At 43.0% G+C, this 19,346-nt stretch overlaps 2 protein-coding genes and 1 long non-coding RNA gene across 6 annotated transcripts in view; all 3 read left to right on the top strand.

The window, feature by feature from the left end:
• Nucleotides 1-19,346, top strand: part of TXNRD1 (thioredoxin reductase 1) — a 63,958-nt gene that overhangs the window by 2,766 nt on the left and 41,846 nt on the right. The gene's annotated exons all lie outside the window — the stretch shown is intronic.
• Nucleotides 1,843-8,257, top strand: LOC132499175 (uncharacterized). The gene is made up of 2 exons (XR_009533828.1): nt 1,843-2,850; nt 7,970-8,257. It is a non-coding gene; the product is annotated as an uncharacterized LOC132499175 (long non-coding RNA).
• EID3 (EP300 interacting inhibitor of differentiation 3) lies at nt 9,355-10,818 on the top strand. The gene has a single exon (XM_060113307.1). It carries the CDS (start codon nt 9,492-9,494, stop codon nt 10,599-10,601), a length of 1,110 nt encoding a protein of 369 aa, XP_059969290.1. The 5' UTR covers nt 9,355-9,491; the 3' UTR covers nt 10,602-10,818.

Raw genomic sequence — 19,346 nt, 5'->3', positions numbered from 1 at the left:
TTCTTTTAAAATAATCTTATTTATTACCTTTTTGAAGAATGGGTATAAGAAATGGAGATAGACTTCAAAGACAAATAGTAAATTAATGGAAAATAATTAAAGGAGATTAAGGCTTTTAGCTTGATATAAAATACACTGTGTTACTCAGACCTTTAGTTTGCAAGTAAAATGAGACAAAGTCCTGTTAATATTCTTTCCTGTCTGATCTTTTCTCTGCCTGTGTCATAAATTTGCACTTAAAAAGCTGTATAGGCATTTGATCTTTATATAAATTCTACACATGGTCCTAGTTTTAACACCAGTGGGAGTAAAAAGTAAAATCACTTTTTTATAAGCTTTGCACCCACTTTATTGGTAAGATCTGATGTTCTCAATTCTATATGATCATAGTTAATTTCAGACATTTAGTGAGGTGCAATGCCATGAATGAAAAGCCTACCACCAAGTTATAATTAAATCTTAAAAAATGATTTAGTACATCTCTTTTAAGTAAACTTACCACTCTCCTTTGTATCATCTGATATATTTTTGGTTTTTAATGAGTACTAAGATATGGAAGAAGACACAACAAGGTAAGGCTACTGCTTTGAAATGTTTGTGAATTTCTAGATAATTGTTGCCCACATTTGGGACTAAATGGTAGGTCTTGAAATTCTTTAGGGAACATTGGGTTTGAGTGGAGAAAGGCATTTATTTAGTGGAGAATTGAGTGCTTATAGGATTAGTGTAATAATCCTGAAGTCCACACCTTAAAAAAGGTTAAGATTTCCTGCTTTAGTTGCAACCGAAATAATGGAGAGGGAGGGAGCTCGTTAAAACATGTGCTTTTCTTTTCTTCTCTTAATATTGTTTCTTCCTTTGTCTTCCTTTCTCCTCAATAAATAGCAGCAGCGGCAAAACCTACCTTGTTTTCACAGTGTACTATGGAAGACCAGGGAGTACAGCCCTACTACAAGGAATTGATAAATTTAGATGACTGCCTATAGGATGAAGGCTTTAAAGAAGTGCCTTTCAAAAAACTGTAGACTATGGACCACCTGCACAGAGTCCCCTGGAGTGCTTGTTAAACACACATGCTTGGGCTTTACCTGAGATCTTGTTCATTGAACCTTCTGGAAGGGGCTAGGTTCTGCCTTTTAATTTATTTTAAACAAGCCTCCTTGGGTAATTCTTATGATAAATATCACGTTTGAGACTTACTTTAATGTATAAGGTAGTTTGGTCACGATTAGTTGCTAAATAATTAGAATTGAGGAAAACCAAACAAAAGATTACTATTTAATACCTCAAAGGTGTTAGTTAGAAGATGGCAGGTAGTAACTCAACAGGCAAGTAACACTTTCTACCTGAGTAGAAAAATGGGGAACTATGCTATCTGTGGTCAGGGCTTGTATGTTCACATGTGAAATTAGCACTAGCTAGCTACTAAATTCTAAGAACTATGAATCTAGTTTCTGTTGCACAAAGACATACGGCTTTCATAAACATTTTAGTTCTTAAGAGTAAGCTTGCAAATTTTCCCACAGGGACTCTTTCTTATATGTAAATCAGTGTCTCCAGGATTCCAGAGTTTTGAAACCACTCATAAAATGAATGCCTGGGGCCTCCCTGGTGGCGCAGTGGTTGAGAGTCCGCCTGCCGATGCAGGGGACGCGGGTTCGTGCCCCGATCCCGGAGGATCCCACATGCCGCGGAGCGGCTGGGCCCGCGAGCCATGGCCGCGGGGCCTGTGTGTCCGGAGCCTGTGCTCCGCAACGGGAGAGGCCACAGCAGTGAGAGGCCCGCGTACAGCAAAAAAAAAAAAAAAAAAAAAAAAAAAAAAAAAAAAATGAATGCCTGTCAGTGGTATTGAGAGGTAGAGCAAAGTGAGTGAAAAAGTGCTTATTGGAATACAAACTGCCAGACATAGTTAAGACTTCAGTAGTTTGAGATAATAATCTTGGGAGATTAAGACTAAAACTTGCAACATGGGACTTAATTTCTTCCAGGCAATAATAGGAGAGAGGACGACACAAAGCGGTGCATGATTAACATCCAAGGGAATTATGGAGCCAGTGTGGGAGGAGCTCAGAGGTGATGGTGTTGTGGTCAGGCTGGGGGCCCCCCACGTTCTGGGCCCGGGGTAGGCACTGAAACAGGCAGGTCTCCTTTCAAGCCTAACTTCTAAAAGTTACCAGAAACCAGACTCCTAACTGAATAGACATCGGGAAATGAGTGGTAATTTAATAACTCTCTGACCATTCCTTTTCTTTCTTAATACTGTACCAAAACGGGCGGAAAACTTGATTCTGTCCTCAGATAATCCCTTCCGGGGAGATTCGTAGTGTATGTGCTTTTTGGCCTAGTTAAGGTGGAGGCCTAAGGAGCATTGAAGGACTGCTTTGACTCTGGTTTATTTAAGAAGGTAAGAGTAAGGACTAACAGTGTTTACCAGAGGCATAGCTTGTTAGTACTGCAAATAAATTTGTTTGGTGCTGATTATATAGTAAAATTTTTACTAGCTGTGAATGCATGGTGAGACCAGTGCCTTCTCCCACTTCAGCCAGGTTGCAGCACAAACGTCTTCTTTTCTGTCGGTCAGCCCTTGTACAGTGGTGTCACTCTTCTGGTCCACGCTTCAGATTTCCCCTCACCTTTCCTGTCTGTTCATTTACCAGGGCCTGTTTCCCACCCCGGTGCCTACTTCTTCTGTTAACTTTTTGCCCAGGCTGCTTCAGGTACTGTTACCTCCTACCTAAACGGTCTCTAACTGGCTGCCCACTTCTGATCTCCCTGCCCCTCCAGTCCATCTGCTGCAGAACCATCTTCCTGACGGCCTCTTTGCTGCCCCCAGATCTGCATCCAGAATGAGTATGTATTTCCTAACTTGATTGTCTGTGTCCCCCAGGGTCTGGCCCCGACCTGCTTTTCTGGGGAGCTCGTGCTCTGCCCCCTTTTACCTCTCCTGGAAGCTCGTGGGAATACTGTTGGAGCTGTGGTCCCTAAAATTTCCCTCTTTTGTTCTGTTCTTCATTTTCTTCCTGCTCAGACCCACTTTTCCAGCTGCCTACCTGTGTCAGAGTACAAGGCTAGATTCGCCGGTTTCTCCCTCCTCCCACAAATCCCTGTCTCTGGGAAAGGAGGAGTTCTGCCGATATCAGAAGTGAAGAGTTAGACTTACTCCTTGTGCCTGTGATTCTAGATCTGCCTTGGAGCTCATCACATATTTAAACGAATGTCTGTCACTGATAGCAGCTGCCATGTATTGAACGTCTGCTGTGTGCTAGCCCCTAAATGCTGTGGTACCTAGTTGACTGAAATCCTCCCAGGAGTAGTCCTGTGAAGGAGGTGGGGTTATCCAGTTGTACACATGAGCAAATGGAGGCCCTCAGAGCTTAAGGAGTGTGCCCAGATGACACAGCTAGTAAAGCAGCAGAGCCAGGATAGAGCACAGGCCTGTCTGTAAAGTTCACTCTGGTGTTCTCACACTTCTGGCCCTTGGCTCTGTGTTATCGCTGTTGGGATGCATGCGTGCCTGATCTCCCTGGTGTGATTGTGTGCTCATGATTCATGGCTGAGCCCATGCAAATTTTGGTATTCCTAGCATAGCTCTGGCAAATTGGCATTTGTGCATAGCTTGCTTGCTGAGTGGAACTGCATTCCTCTGTGCCTAAATTATACCCTCCTTTAGGATGAAAATGGTTTATCTTTGTATCTTCCATGTGTTATTTTAACACCTAGTACACACTCAGTAAATACCTGTGGAATGAATGGTTGACGGTAGGGCCGGAGGACTGACTTCAGTGAGGGATTTAGCTACAAGGTGTCTGATTTGGTGAAAGTAGACTGTCTCTGTTAGCGATTAAGCCCGAAGTATAATAGTTCAGGAGAGGTTCTAGGCAGCATATAAAGCAGTTCAGACTGTTAAAAGAGCTGTATGATAGCGGCATTGTTCATCTTCAGTTTATGTAGCTGTGTCCAGGTCAGTTGAGAAGAAAGTCACATTATGTCTATTTAGCTACTGTTTATTGAGCCCCTGTGTTCTCGATGTTGAGCTAGGCTCTGTCTTTGTTATCTCTAACTCAAGTCTGTAGGGCAATGTATATATTTTAAAATACCTTTGTCAACAGGTGTTTGTATATGATTTTTTACAAAGAGTCGTGGCCGCTCTGTATGACAGAGAAGACATCAGATAGAAGACATTTACAAAAGAGGAAACTCAAACTCCAAAGAAAGCACTAGTTTTGATTTTAACCCAGGGCTCCAGAGCTGAGATTTTTCAAGGCTGCCTCCTTTAGAAGCCGAATCCCAGTGCTTTCCTACCCTTAGTCTATCAGAATGATGCTCCTGATCACTGCTGACTTCTGAGGTGTCCCAAGAGAGCTGGTAATGGCTCTTACACGGGAAACGTTCTGTTCTCATCTCACACCCTTGTTTATGTTACTTCTTCAGGCTTGGCAAGTCAGCCAGCACTTGGTTTTCTGAAGTGTCAGTTAAATATATGACTTTGAACCACAGAGCAAGGGGTGGAGGTTTTATATACTCTAAAGTATTTCAGTGGGCAGGTCCAAATTATTTTGTGGGGCTTGACTGTCATTTTATCTTTTACTTCAACTAACAGTGAAGCCTTCTTATTTGAATAGAACAGTTAATTCAAAGCCTCTTTTAGATACCAGGTTTTTACAAAGAATCTGCTGAAGTCCAAGGAGCCATTTATGAGAAAAATATACATAAAGAATTGTGCAGGAATTCCTCGGCAGTCCAGTGGTTAGGACTCTGGGCTTGCACTGCAGCGGGCACAGGTTCGATCCCTGGTCGAGGAATTAAGATCCCACATGCTGGGCTTCCCTGGTGGCACAGTGGTTGGGAGTCCGCCTGCCGATGCAGGGGACGCGGGTTCGTGCCCTGGTCCGGGAAGATCCCACATGCCGCGGAGCGGCTGGGCCCGTGAGCCGTGACCGCTGAGCCTGTGCGTCCGGAGCCTGTGCTCCACAACGGGAGAGGCCACAGTGGTGAGAGGCCCGCATACCGCAAAAAAAAAAAAAAAAAAAAAAAAAGATCCCACATGCCACATGGCACAGCCAAAAAAAAAAAAAAATTCTATGCCATTTAACTGACATTAGAATTTAAATAAACCCACACTGATTAAATTTAATAAATTTTCCAAAAAAAAAAGAATTTTACATATAATCTCCGACTCTTCATGGCCCTGATTCAGAATTTCTAGTAGAGTGGTTTACCCTTCAAAGTGCTATACACAGTTCCATTAGTTGAAGCCTTCGTAGGTTTTTAAATTTTATTAGATGACAATTTTCATTTCACTGGTATTATTATAGTGAGATATATTTCTCTGTCTTCCTTATGGATATTTAGCCTTTAAAATATTTTTCTGTTCCTAAAACAACATCCCAGGAGTGAAGCTACTGGTTTGTATACACTTCTTTTTTTTTCCTATTTAGTGTCTAATGTTTATTAAACACTTGCTATCTTTGGGATAACTGAAGATTTAAGTACCTGCTCAATAGTTGAAAATATTGTCAGATCTATCACGTAATTCTCATTCATTCAATACTTACAGTAACTTTATGATGTGAGTAGTAGTATTCTCATCTTACAAATGAGGAGACTGGAGGCTGACAGGTTAAGCAACCTAAGGTAGTGCTAATAGCTAATAGGTCATGATTGGAACCCAGGTTTGCCTCCTTCTACTGTCCATGGTCTTTTCAGAAACTCATTTAGAAAACACAGATATCTGCCTTGATCATTGGAAAGTTTACCTTTAATACTGAAAAGCCAAACAAAGCAAAAATATACACACACAAACATAACCTTAAAGGAAATTCAGATGAAAGAGAACATATACCTAACATCCAGCAAATCAAGCTAGGCCTTCACCACATCTCTTCACAGCTCAGTATTAAATCAATACGCTGGCAGGATGAGGGGAGAAAAACTGCTGTGAAAGGAGGAACAGAAAAGTGTCAGGAGGTAGCTAACAGCAGGATAAGCATATCTTTTAGAGTGCAGGACTCAAACCTGACTGGTTCTTGGCTTTGGCTCAGAAGTCTCTTCAATATCTGTTGGTTGTAGATTAATCAGGCAGTAAAACCCCACTGGAAAAGATAGTGGATCCTATGTGACTTTTAAAATTTGACCATAGAGAGACCTATAACCTATAACATTCATCCGTACCACCATGTTTGTGTTGAACACTAGGGGTTGTGGGAAAGAGCTTAAGAATGCTTGGAATGAATGAATCTGAACTCCTAGCAAAGGGACTGAATAATAATACTGGAGAAAAAAACTGAAGAAAAGAAGAAAGGAAATGGAGGCCCTATGGAGCCTTTAGCAGCAACTCCTGAAAGAGAAAAAGGGGGAAGAGGGAAGCTAAATTATTTTGGAGGCCAAGTTGTGTGTTAAGGGACCTGAACTAGTCTTACCGCAAGAAGAAGGTAGACTTCAGTGATTTCTTTGTAGTACTCGCACTTTTTGCCTTCTGTTAAGAGTCACAGAGAAGTTTACTGGTATAACAAATTACGTATTGCTGTGCATTCTTTTTAAGCTGCATTTATATAATTATTACTAGTAATTGGACCTTGGGTTAGAAAATCACCGTTTAGTAACTTAAGGATTCACAAGTGTAGAAGTCCCATTCTTCAAATGATCAGGGAAAATCATTAGATTTGAGATTTTTATTTTGTAGCCACATCTAAACTTTGCACTCTAAAGGCAGATTTTAAAAGGCAGAGTATAATGCAAGTGTGACTCTGAGGATGACCTAAGTTACATGTTACCAAGGTTCTTATGAGCAGGGATCTAGCAGAGGATAAATTCAGCACTGAAAATCACAACTTAGTAATATGATGCTGGTCTCGATGTGTGCTATTGCTCCGAGCAAGTTGTGTGGGCTGTTATCTCCTGTGACATCCCTATAAATGATATATTAGTAATACTTTATAAGTAGGTTGGGAGAATTAATTTATTTTTCTAAGGCATTTAAAAATTGTTTGAAGAAAGGCTCTGTATGGAGCAAATTGGTGTCAGTCTGTTTTCCATCCTCGGAGCCAGGAGAAAATAGGCACCTTAGGGTGGGAAGGTTGGCTTATCTTTTGGAGTTCTTTTATAAATCGCTTTTATTGAATTTGAAATGGATATCAGAAGCTCCCAAGAATATGGTTAACTATAAAAGCAAACTTTTTTGGACTTGGAACTTGGAACTATGTGTTTTCATCAAAGATTTAAAACAGGTAAGTATTAGTTTGTAATTGGCCAGACTTGGGGGTAAAATATGGCCCTTTGATGATCCTGGTCCCCAGCTTTGTTTTTCTCTTGCTTTTTCTTCATTTCAGAGAAGAGATAAGGCTGACTTTCTGAAAAGCAGTCAGCTTTACTTTTTTTAAAAAATTTTATTTATTTATTTATTTATTTTTGGCTGTGTTGGGTCTTTGTTGCTGCGTGCGGGCTTTCTCTAGTTGTGGTGAGCGGAGGCTACTCTTCGTTGCGGTGCACGGGCTTCTTGTTGCGGTGGCTTCTCTGTGGAGCACAGGCTCTAGGCACGTGGGCTCAGTAGTTGTGGCTCGCGGGCTCTAGAGCATAGGCTCAATAGTTGTGGCGCATAGGCTTAGTTGCTCTGCGGCATGTGGGATCTTCCTGGACTAGAGCTCGAACCCGTGTCCCCTGCATTGGCAGGCAGATTCTTAACCACTGCGCCACCAGGGAAGTCCCAACTTATTGTCAATGTGTAAGATCTGTTTCTTCCATTAATCTGTGAAATCTTTTGCTCCAAATAAGTTGGCAGTAGTTGCTGGAACAAAGGTTTTCATCTATGCTTACACGTTCAAGTGTGCATACTCAAATGCCTCCATGTGAAAATAGCTTTGCTTGGAAGATTTATAACCAAATTCTTGCTTTAGGGAAGCTAACAGTCTAATAGGGCAGGGTAATGTATATGCACAAGTAACAGTACTGCATGCTGTTTTGTTTTTTCCAGTACGCGTGCCCCTCACTGTCGTGGCCTCTCCCATTGCGGGGCACAGGCTCCGGACGCGCAGGCTCAGCGGCCATGGCTCACCGGCCCAGCTGCTCCGCGGCATGTGGGATCCTCCCAGACGGGGGCACGAACCCCCGTCCCCTGCATCGGCAGGCGAACTCTCAACCACTGCGCCACCAGGGAAGCCCCTGCATGCTGTTTTTGAAAAATGCATGTTTCTTTCTGAATTTTACCCCTACTTTAAAAGAATAATGGTGAACGAAGAGTAATATAACTATTTTGAAGTAACTTAACATGAGGCTTGGCTGTTCATGTATTTGCAAGAAACTTTATGCTAATGTCAAAGAAAAATGAACCAGTGTAGATGCATAGGAGGGAAGGTAAGGCCAGTATACTTCCTGGTGCCTTGAAACCGGAGCTTTAGAGGCAATGTGGTGGTCTCTCTCCCTCTCCTTCCCTCTCTCCTTCCCCTCTTGTGACTGATGAGCTGAGCCCTTTCTCCAACTGTACGTGATTTCCTAGTGAACTAGGGGGTGTATTTTTCCAACATACATTAGTCGCCCGACTTAACAGCATTCACGTTCATATCCTTATAACAGATTGTGTTTAAAATCTTCACAGATTTCTCACCTTTTAGGGTTCAGATTTACTATCCACTCGGAGTCTGTGACCCTTACTTTTGGCAAGCTTCCAAACAGCTCTTTGGTGGAGACTCTGTCCACTTTATTCTTGTACCCTTGGGTGGCGCAGCGCCAGAGATCGCTTGCGTAACGCTGGGGGACGGAGGGCGGGGGTGGGAGTGGGGTAGGGTAGCGCACCTTCGCGCATGCGCCAGTCCGGACCCTCGCTTACCCGGTGACCCCGCCCCCCACTGGGGTAGGTTAGAGAGGATTTGGCTTTTGAAGGTTTTGAGGGCCCACCTAGGTAATTAACACAATTTACATTAGTATAATGAAGGCAGAGTTCCAAGCAACCACCTTGCAAATGGACCCTCTGAGAGTTCAGCCTATCTGTAATGGAGATACTGCAGTCCACGATCTTTGGCTTTGTGAGCAGTTTATAATTTAGCCAGATTTAGTTTCCCCCCCTACAAAGTCTTTTAATCACAGAGCGAAAAAACGCTGCCTCAACATGTGACAGCAAATGTTTTAAAGCACGGGACGTTTGGTCCCCCATAATTTTGTCATAAGATTGTCCAAGCGTTTCTTTGAAAGCTAGATGACACTGCCAGTAAACGCCAAAATAGTAGCTGTCGCTTGAACCGAGCGGTGTTTCTCTAGGGTGGGGGTGGGACCCATTCTCGCGCATGTTCTGCGCGGGCCGGGGGCTTGTTCGCGAACACTGAGGGGTCTGGGCTCCGCGGGGCGGGGCCGCTGGGAGGGGGGGCGAGCCGGGCGCGGGGCCGCCGGGACTCCGCTAGTGCGCATGGGCAGGCGTCCTCCTCCGCCCCGGCTGACCCCTTGTTTCCACCGTTGGCTGAAAAACTGGGAAAGCCGTTACCTGAGCGTTACCGGTTGTCGACATGGCTGAGGAAAAAGATTGCCTGAGGGGAGTCGTAGAGAAGGACGAGGAGCCGGTGGTGACCATTACCGGTGGTGCGTACTCTGGGAAGCAGGCGGCGGCGGAGGAGCCGATGAAGGTGGAAGCGGCGGCGGGGGCTGATGCCTGCTCTGACGACCTGAGCTGTGGGGAGGCCGACATCGACCCAAGCCTGCTGGAGCTAGTGGATGAGGAGAAATGCCGGAGTATCCGCAAGCAGTACCGGCAGCTCATCTATAACGTCCAGCAGAACCGTGAAGACATAGTGAACACGGAGGGCGAGTCCTTAACCGAGGCTCTCGAAGAAGCCAACGTCCTGTTTGATGCAGTGAGTCGAACGAGAGAAGCGGCCCTCGACGCTCAGTTTCTTGTTTTGGCTTCTGCTTTGGGTAAAGAAAAAGCAAAGCAGCTGAACTCTGACATGAGCCTTTTCAATCAGGTGGCATTTTGTGATTTTCTGCTTATATTTGTGGGTCTAAACTGGATGGAAGATGATGGATGTGATGCGCTGAGTGACTGTGATGATAATATAGTTCGCTCTTTTTGGGAGACAGTACAAAAGGAAGCAACGTCGTGGATGCTGCAAGCTGAAACATTCCACTTTATATTCGGTTCATTCAAATCAGAGACTTCCGCGCAGAAGCCCCGACTTGAGCACCGGAAAAAAGTTCACAGAATGGAAGGAAACGGGGATATGCCTACAAAGCTGAGGAAGCTGGACCTGTGTAGTAATCAAGAAGCGACAGAAAAAGAAGTAGAAAGAATCTTGGGATTGTTGCAAACGTACTTTCGAAAGTATCCTGATACTCCCGTGTCCTATTTTGAATTTGTGATTGACCCAAACTCTTTCTCTCGTACTGTGGAGAATATATTTTATGTTTCTTTCATTATAAGGGATGGTTTTGCAAGAATAAGGCTTGACCAAGACAGGCTGCCAATATTGGAGCCCATTAATATTAACCATGTGGGTGAGGGGAATGATTCCAGTTCCCATTGCAGGAAACAAGGAGTTATATCTTTGAGTTTACAGGACTGGAAAAATATTGTGGCAACTTTTGAAATTTCAGAGGCCATGATCACAAACTCGTACTAAAGATTTTTGTTCTTGGTGTAGGAGACATTTTGTGGCTTTTCTTAAGCATCTCAAAGGGAGAGTAAAATCCAAACAGAAGCACATATTGTATCTCTTGTAAAGTGAAAAAGTATTTTCAAGAACATCAGAAATTGTTTCACTGTGCAGTGTATTTTTCTTGGTAGTTTATAAAGTTGTCATTATCTTCTGTTGCTAAAAAAGTTTCACTGGCATGTTCATGGGAAAATTTTTTGAATGCTTCTTAAGACTTTAATAATAAAAGTCAGTTCTGAATTCCATAAATTAAAAGGTATTTGATAATTTTCCAAAAAAAATTAGTTATGGTGCGCTGTGATACTTACTGCCTTGCTTCCTCTGCTCCAGGGAACCACAGGAATCCCAAATGGGGCTCTTGACCAGGTTGGGGGGAAGAGTGGGTGGAAAAAATGGTCAAGGAAGACTATCTGTAGGGCAGAGCCTAAGTGACGTTAATACTGTAAGAAAAAAAAAATTCAGATGCCATGCTTCATTGCAAAGAAGACTCAGTAAGATTAATGAGTGGGTGTCCATATTCTAAATAATTTCTCCTGTGATTGGACTCAACAAAAGTAGAATATCTCTACTGTAGTAGGTGAGCCATCAACTAAATGCTGAAAGGCCAGTAGGAATTGGTCAAAGGTAAGGAAGGTAGTCTCGCAGAGAAATATGGAGGCCAAATACATGGAATTGTGAGAAGTTATGGCTCCAGAGAGACCTGTAAGATTTTTTGGAAGACTACTCCATTTGAATGTTATACTGGGCAAAAATTGGCATACCTCATCTGTAAGTGTCCTCAGGAGTAGAAGGTAACCTTTGCCAGATTATTTCAAACACAAATCCAGTTACATAGTCTTTATGTACTTGCTTCATTTCTTCTCTGGCCCCTAGCTTCCCTTTGTAATTTCTGCTGATACGGAGTGTCCCTCAGAATCAGTGATGTTTCATCATGTTAACAGCTTTGAATATTTGTTCCCAACTCCATTTTGATTTCTTAAGTAGGGCTTTAAATGCCTGGAAACTTCCTGTTTAAACTGAAATACATGATGAATTAATCCAAGTTTTCTTCATTTTCTTCGCTTAGCATAAAACCATAAAGGCTTTTTAGTGTTGTTGCTTGTAATTACCACCTTATTTGGACGCTACTTCTGAAAATTTGGGTCTTTAAGAAAACAAGTTTTGAAGGTGCAGTGAGCATGCCTATGCTTTCCTTGATCCCTATAGAAAGTAAATCTTTGGTAGCAGGGGGTCTTGCCATTAAATCTTATTTGGCAAGTGAATAAGTATCTGCTTTGCATAGCAGTAATGATAAACTTTCCCACTAAGTCTAAATGTAGTACAGGGAAGGGAAATCCAAAGACTAAGTGAATGACTTCGAGATCAAGAGAAGATTGAGACTGAGAGGTTCTTCAGTAATAGTGGAGGTTTTTAGCAAAAATAGAAACTTCTCATGAAACTGGGCGAATTATTTTCTAAAGTAGTCAATTTTTCCCCTTTTTTATATGAAGGGATGCTCACCCTTCCCAGTGTCTACCACGCTTTGATCTAGCGATTGTGGAAGCATCATTTGGTCTCTGTTCCTCCCTTTAGCATGCCTCTACCAACCGGGTTCCTTAGGTTTTCCAGAGCTTTGCTGTTTGGGGAAAAGATAATCTTAGTGATAGCAAAAAGATCTTGCCTCAGGTCTACTCACCACCAGTTCTCTCTTTAAACACCAAGTGCCTTTACTAGGAGTATTTGAAACTTAGTGATGACTAAAAGCATTAACAGAGAATGTGGAGGTTTGGGACCTTCTGGGTCTTCTCTAAAGTAATAGCTGTTAACATATAAATCAGGTTGACCATTTGTTTCTACTTTTAATTGGTTGTCATGACACATAGATTGCCTCATCAGTTGGAAGTTAAAGCGATTGTTTATCTTGAAGAAAAAAGGAAAATTGACCAATAGATAATTATAGAGATTAGATATGAACCAAGCTGCAAGTCTGCTGGTTTCCCACTAATATAGTTAGAGTGCCTTATATTTCGCAGGTTCAGTAAAATCAGCTGAACTTCAGGAGAATATTATGGAAATCTTTTAAACTAGGATTTTGTTGTTTGACAGAACCACTCTCTGATCAAAGGACCTGGGATCAGATCCTCTGTAACGTTCTAGTTGGAGACTTTGGCCAAATTATTAAACCCGCAAGCCTTTAGGTTTTTTATTTGCTAAGTGGGAATAATTACCTGTTCTCTTAAATTTACAGTAAGGATAAAATGAGAAAATGTATGTGACAAGTACTTTGAATTAATGGGTGTGGTATAGTGAGAAAAGCAAGAGATTTGTAATCATTTAGACCTGGGTATAATTATTGACTCATGGGCAAGTTTCTTAATCTCTAAGGGTTTCTTTTTTAAAAAAATTTATTTATTTTCTTTATTTTTGGCTGCAATGGGTTTTCGTTGCTTCCCCCGGGCTTTCTCTTATGGTGAGCGGGGGCTATACGCTTCGTTGGGGTGGCTTCTCTTGTTGCAGAGCATGGGCTCTAGGCGCACGGGCTTCAGTAGTTGTGGCTCGTGGGCTCTAGAGCGCAGGCTCAGTAGTTGTGGCGCACGGGCTTAGTTGCTCCGCGGCATGTGGGATCTTCCCGGACCAAGGCTCGAACCCGTGTCCCCTGCATTGGCAGGCGGATTCTTCACCACTGCGCCACCAGGGAAGCCCTCTAAGGGTTTCCTTATTGTCATTTCTGAAATGGGAATGGCATGTGATTAAATGGGAGGATATATACCCAACATCTAGCCCACGGTTGGGCTGGCTGTGAGCGCGCATGTTAGCCCCTCACTCAGTGGTAGGTCAGCGTCACAAAGTCCACGCTGCTGCCCCTTCCCATGGTGACACCTCTGTCGCGGTTCGTACACGTCGCTTTAAGTCTAGATGTCGTGGCTTTCTCATATTCTTGCCTTTGTTGTGGGGAAACCATTACCAAGTGACTAGAATTGGTACTTTGTTAATTCACTCAACAGCTGTGCCAGGCACAGCTCTAGGCAGGGGGGCGGGGTGGTGGTGGAAAGTGGTGAACTGCAAATTGCCTGTCTCTCATGGAGTTTATACTCTAATGGCTGTATGAGTTTCCTATTGCTGTTGTAACGAACTACCATTTAGTGGCTTAAAAACAACACAAATTAATTTTCTTACGGTTCTGGAGGTTGGAAGTCTGAAATCGGTTTCTCAAGGTGTCAGCACAGCCGGTCCCTGTTGAGGCTCTGAGGGGAGAAATCTGTTTTGCCTTTTTGGAGGCCACCTGTGTTCCTTGATACACTGTTCCTCCATTTTCAAAGCTGCAGTGCAGCCTGTCTTCACAGTGATTACTGTAATGCAGTCTCCCTCTGCCTCCCTCTTATAAGGATACTTGTGAATAAGTTGGGCCCCGTGGGATAATCCTGGAAAATCTCCCCATCCCCAGATTCTTAAATCACAGCTCCAGAAACTCTTTTACAGGTAATGTATTCACAGGATCTGGGGTTTGGACTTCAGTGTTAGGGGACCATTGTTGAGCCTGTCACAGAGTGGGAGACCACAGTAATTCTGTCAGTGATGACTGCTCTGGAGAAAAACTGCTTGGAGAGTGGCTGAGAGGCTGGGTCGGGGTGGCCCCTGGGAGGAGACATTGAAATGGCGTCTGTTTGTTGTAAGCCGTTTGCCAGAATACTTGGTACAGAGTGAATGTTAAATATTACTGTGGCTCTAGACATTTTAGGCACATGATAGCTGACAGGTCTAGATGGTTAACCAGAACCTCCCTGGTTCTCCTAGGAGGAAGGTAGTGTAGCAAGCATCTCTACTTCACTGACTGGGCACAAAGACAGTTCTCTGATTTGTACTTACCTCAGTATTACGGTTGGATAGTTTTCACCCAGCACCACCTGTCAGCATTGATCGAAATTTTCCCTAGGCCAGGAGTTGGCAATGTTTTTTTTCTGCAAAAAGCCAGGTAGTAAATATTTTAAGCTTTGGGAGCCATATGGCCTCTGGTGAAACTAGTCAACTGTGCTCTTGGTGCAAAAACAGAAGCTCTAGACAATATTGAAACAAATGGGCGTGGCTGTTTTCCAATAAAATTTTATCTATGGATACTGAAATTCGGGTTTCTTATAATTTTCATGTATCATTAAGTATTGCTCTTGATTTTTTTTCCTTTATCATTTAAAAATGTTAAGAAGAACCATTGTTAGCTCAGGGGCTGTGAAAAAAAAAAAACCCAACAAACTACAGGCCTGCTGGGTTTGCCCCTCAGGCTGTAGTTTGCCAGTTCCTGTTATAGGCCTGGGGCCCAGGCTCTTCTAGAAAGTCTTTAACATTTAAACCATCATTTAGTTTTATTTCTTTCGTGGCCCATAATCCTCCAAAGCAGAGGCTTGAGGTATATCGCCTAGTGGGTGCTGCAGCGTGCTGGCAACAGCAGTCAGTTTTCAAAGGAAACAAGCAGTCAGCAGCTCGTATGGTTTATATAATCACTGCAGTCAAGGAACCCAGGCAGGAGAATTTAAGCAGTTTGCCCAGGATCACATAAGTGACAAAGTCAGGTTCAGATTTGGACTAAATCCAAGCTCCTAACCTATTATGCTACACCCCTGGTACTTTTTCAGTGTTTTCCCACAGTTTTATATTCAGGGATGAGAAAGCTGAACTGAAGCCCAGCCTCTCAGTATACATAACAGAGTAGGAACTATCACCCAGGTGTTCTATTCTAAGAATATTTTTGAACATCACATGCGTGTGGAGTTGGCACTGGCGATGCAGGAATGAGACAAGATGTTTGTCCTTGTAGAGTTGATGGGATTGTGTGAAGATGCCAGCAGGGGCATCAGAGGAGGATCCAGCCTGCTGGGCACAGTCAAGTAAAGGCTTCCAGCTAAATCTTGAAGGACAGGAAGGGGCGGAACAGTCTTCACTAAGTGCTCTGAGAACCTGTGTTAATACAGTTGCAAGAAACAGGAGAATGTTGTTTGGGAACCTTAGGGAAACAATGGAAGAAACGGGCCTTACGTTGGTGTCTTAGGATGTTGGTAAAAGAGCCTAAAGGGGGCCTCCCTGGTGGCGCAAGTGGTTGAGAGTCCGCCTGCCGATGCAGGGGATACGGGTTCGTGCCCCGGTCTGGGAGGATCCCATATGCCGCGGAGCGGCTGGGCCCGTGGGCCATGGCCGCTGAGCCTGCGCGTCCGGAGCCTGCGCTCCGCAACGGGGGAGGCCACAACAGTGAGAGGCCCGCATACCGCAAAAAAAAAAAAAAAAAAAAAAAAGAGCCTAAAGGAATACTTTAGAAAGGGTGACATGTTTGTGTACATTGAATAAAAATAATAAAACATCGTGCAGTTGATATACTGGATCAGAATTTGATGGGAAGAGGGCATCTCAGGTGAGAGGCGATGCAGGTAAGTGCAGGGGACAACATCTGTAAAACATGCCAGAGCTTTTTGACTTAGCCCCTTGGGCAGGCAGGTTCCCTTTTGTAGGAAAGGGAGAATTAGTGACTGAAGGGATTTTTCCTACCAACCACGGTGCCAATATGCTTTATCTCAGGCTCAGCAGTTGGGGGCGGGGGTGGGGGTGGGGGGAATGTTGATTTTACAAAAGGAAAAAACAGACTCCCAAGGATTAGGTGATGAGCCCAAGTCACCTAGCCTTGAGAGTGATAGAGCAAGTATTTTCACCCAGGTCACTTCCACACCAGAGCTCACGTGTAATAGTTAAAAAAACAAAAACCTGTGCCCAGAGGATAGGAGTCATGTTTGGGGGAAAAATAAAGATGACTTACTCAGGTTTTAAAGAAATCTGAATTGCTTTCAGCGTTGTGCCTTTCTGGGGGAGTCTGGAGCACTGTTTTTGCTAGGGGTGGGGTGGAGGAAAGGCACTGAGAGGCAGATGGAAGAATATACGATCTGTAAACCTCACAAACAGCTGCTGTGGGGAGGGGGGTGTATGTTTACACTGCTGTCCTTGGTTCTCAAAATGTGGTCTTCATTCCGCCCAGCCCCTTCAGGAAGTCCTTGAGGTCAGAATTATCTTAATACTAAGATGCTCTTTGCCTTTTTCACTCATTCTCTTGCAAGTCTACCATGGAGTTTTCCAGAGGCTACATGGCAGGCAGAGTGGTGCAACAGACTGAACACGAAGACATGATATCAAGATAGTCATCACAGAGAATTACAGAGATATAAAATAATGCCACTCTTCTCACTAATTAAAAATGTTTTAATCAATTGTTTATGTTTAACAATGATGTTTGATATTTAAAATTTAAAGATATTTTAATAACTTAAAAATATTTTAATATTTAAGATATTAAAATTTTTTTCTTAGTTTTAGTTTCCAATATACTAAGCCCCACATTAACCAAAGCTCTAAATAATTTAAGATTCTAAAGGGATCCTGAGACTAAAAGTTTGAGAACTCCTGTTCTTTATCAGCTTCTCTGGTCAGTAGTAACCAATATTTCTAGCAGTCGTAATTGGAGAATGGGGGGCATTTTTCTCTTGTGTCTCCTTACCCCATCTGTGTGCGCCTTCCTTACACTGTGGAGGAGAGAGCTGTCTTATATTGTGTATCTTACTTTTATTTCAGGTGGGCAACCACTTCCTTGCAGTTGAATGACAGCAACTTCAGTTTTAAGTTGGATTAAAGTTTTCAAACATCATGTTTAGTTCTGGGGTCAGCAGAATGCCTCAGTTGCCTGTCTTGCTGATTTTACTTTACAGAACTAAAAATGTTCAGGCTCACTCTGCTTTCTTTGTAAAATCTGTGTGCCCGGTTGATATAATTTGACTTAAACTTGAACCATAAGAACCCAGGTCTGATACAAAATTTCAGTACAGAACAGATTTTTATAAACATTGGTAGAGGGAGAGCGTAGCTTTCCAGCATGTGCATTTTCCTTCTTTTGTTTCAGTAGATGTGTTGGGGGAGGCGGTTATAAGAACGGGTGGTTTTTATTTAGGGAGCCAGTGATTGTGTTTTGGCACCATCTGTGTTAAGTACATGCAGATAAAATGAGGCTGAGATTAAAAATGGTTATTTTTCCAGAAGAACATCTAGCTGCATCTACTTGTTAATTCTTTTCAAACAGCAAGTCAGCCTTTCCCCTCTGAGATCAGCTAGAGAGAGGAACGCTTGTGACCTGAGGCTTATATTGCTCCTTTGATCTGAAGGGCTGTCATTACCAAATTGTTTTTCTCCCCACGGTGCCATGCATTGGAGGAGGAGCCTCGGCCGTAATGCTAGTTGATGAATACTGGCTCTGTTTACCAGCCTCTCATGTTAGACCCTTTGTACAGACGGTCAGGGTGATGCAGCCTTGCCCCTGCTGTTGCTGGTTTCCAGGTGCTCTCCCTTTAATCCCTGAGCCATGGTGTGTACCTGCCGCGCTGCCCGGGGGCAGCCGCGGTGCCGTGCCTCCTCCACCTTTCCATACTGCACCCCCTTCTACATCCCAAGCATCCAGTTCTACTGATCCTAAGCTCTGCCTTTTGTCCCCCACATCTGATGGTAGGCAGGAGAAAAATGTGCAGTCTGGGCTGGTAAATTTGGGGGCCTTTTTGATTACCAAGGTTAAAACTTGACTTAAAAAAAAAGAAAAACATTTTTGTGTGCTTGTTAACAACTTTTCCAATCATTCTCTCATGTTAGCAGATTTTTTAAATAAGAAATAATTTTAAATATTCACCGAAACAGTGTTCCATGCTAATACGAAATGTAACTGTGTTTTAAAACTAGTGGAATCAAAGGATATTTTAAAATTAAAAGTCTAACGTTTCTATTACAAATGCCAAGTACATGGAAACTACTAAATATAGGAGGCTTCATACATAAGCAGCTTAAACAAATGAGCTTTAAGGGTCACTTGTTTATTTAGTTAACCTTTTTTCCCCATTTATTTAAAATGTCTTATGAAAGCAGGGACTTTTAACTTTTTTTTCAGGTCAGTGTCAATTAGTGATTTTGTTCTGAATTTCTAGATTTTACACTTTACCTGAACAATGTAGAAAAAGTTTTAAATATTTGGCTAACCCGTTTCAGTTGCTATTTACCAGGTCCCTATCTTAATCCATGACCATAGCCTACTCATTATTCTCCCCTTGACTAGAAAGTGAAAATGATTGCCAAATTGTATTGGGTCTATTAAAAACACAGTACAGATGTTTTTAAAACCTGATTTAAAGCCTAGTTTAAAAATTTTAGGAAAAAAAGAGCTAATCAAACTTAATTTAGGTCTAAGTTGATTTTGTCGGACCATCAAGGCCTTAGTTTTGTGTACTGTGAGGACACTTCAGAGTAGCTATCTGTGATGTGGAGATGCATTAGGACAGTCCTAACAGAAAGCAGGTTACTGATGACCACTTGAAGGAAGGTTGAACATCTCCATTGCATGCTATGATATAAATCAATATTTTTCCTTTGCTTTTCTTTGAGGAAAGGTTTTTCACAAAACTTTTCAGATGTTGCTGCTTTTAAGTTAAGTTATTTTTTTTTTTTTTTTTTGCGGTATGCGGGCCTCTCACTGCTGTGGCCTCCCCCGTTGCGGAGCACAGGCTCCGGACGCGCAGGCTCCGGACGCGCAGGCTCAGCGGCCATGGCTCACGGGCCCAGCCGCTCCGCGGCACATGGGATCCTCCCAGACCGGGGCACGAACCCGTATCCCCTGCATCGGCAGGCGGACTCTCAACCACTTGCGCCACCAGGGAGGCCCTAAGTTAA

The sequence above is a fragment of the Mesoplodon densirostris genome, chromosome 11 (genome assembly GCF_025265405.1).
Source record: "Mesoplodon densirostris isolate mMesDen1 chromosome 11, mMesDen1 primary haplotype, whole genome shotgun sequence".
NCBI lineage: Eukaryota > Metazoa > Chordata > Mammalia > Artiodactyla > Ziphiidae > Mesoplodon > Mesoplodon densirostris.
The sequence above is the reverse complement of the archived record's forward strand: the minus strand, read 5'-3'. Positions and strand labels throughout refer to the sequence as shown.

What these genes read in the sequence shown, in the direction of transcription:
- EID3 (XM_060113307.1), top strand. Translation starts at nt 9,492, where the DNA reads ATGGCTGAGGAAAAAGATTGCCTGAGGGGAGTCGTAGAGAAGGACGAG.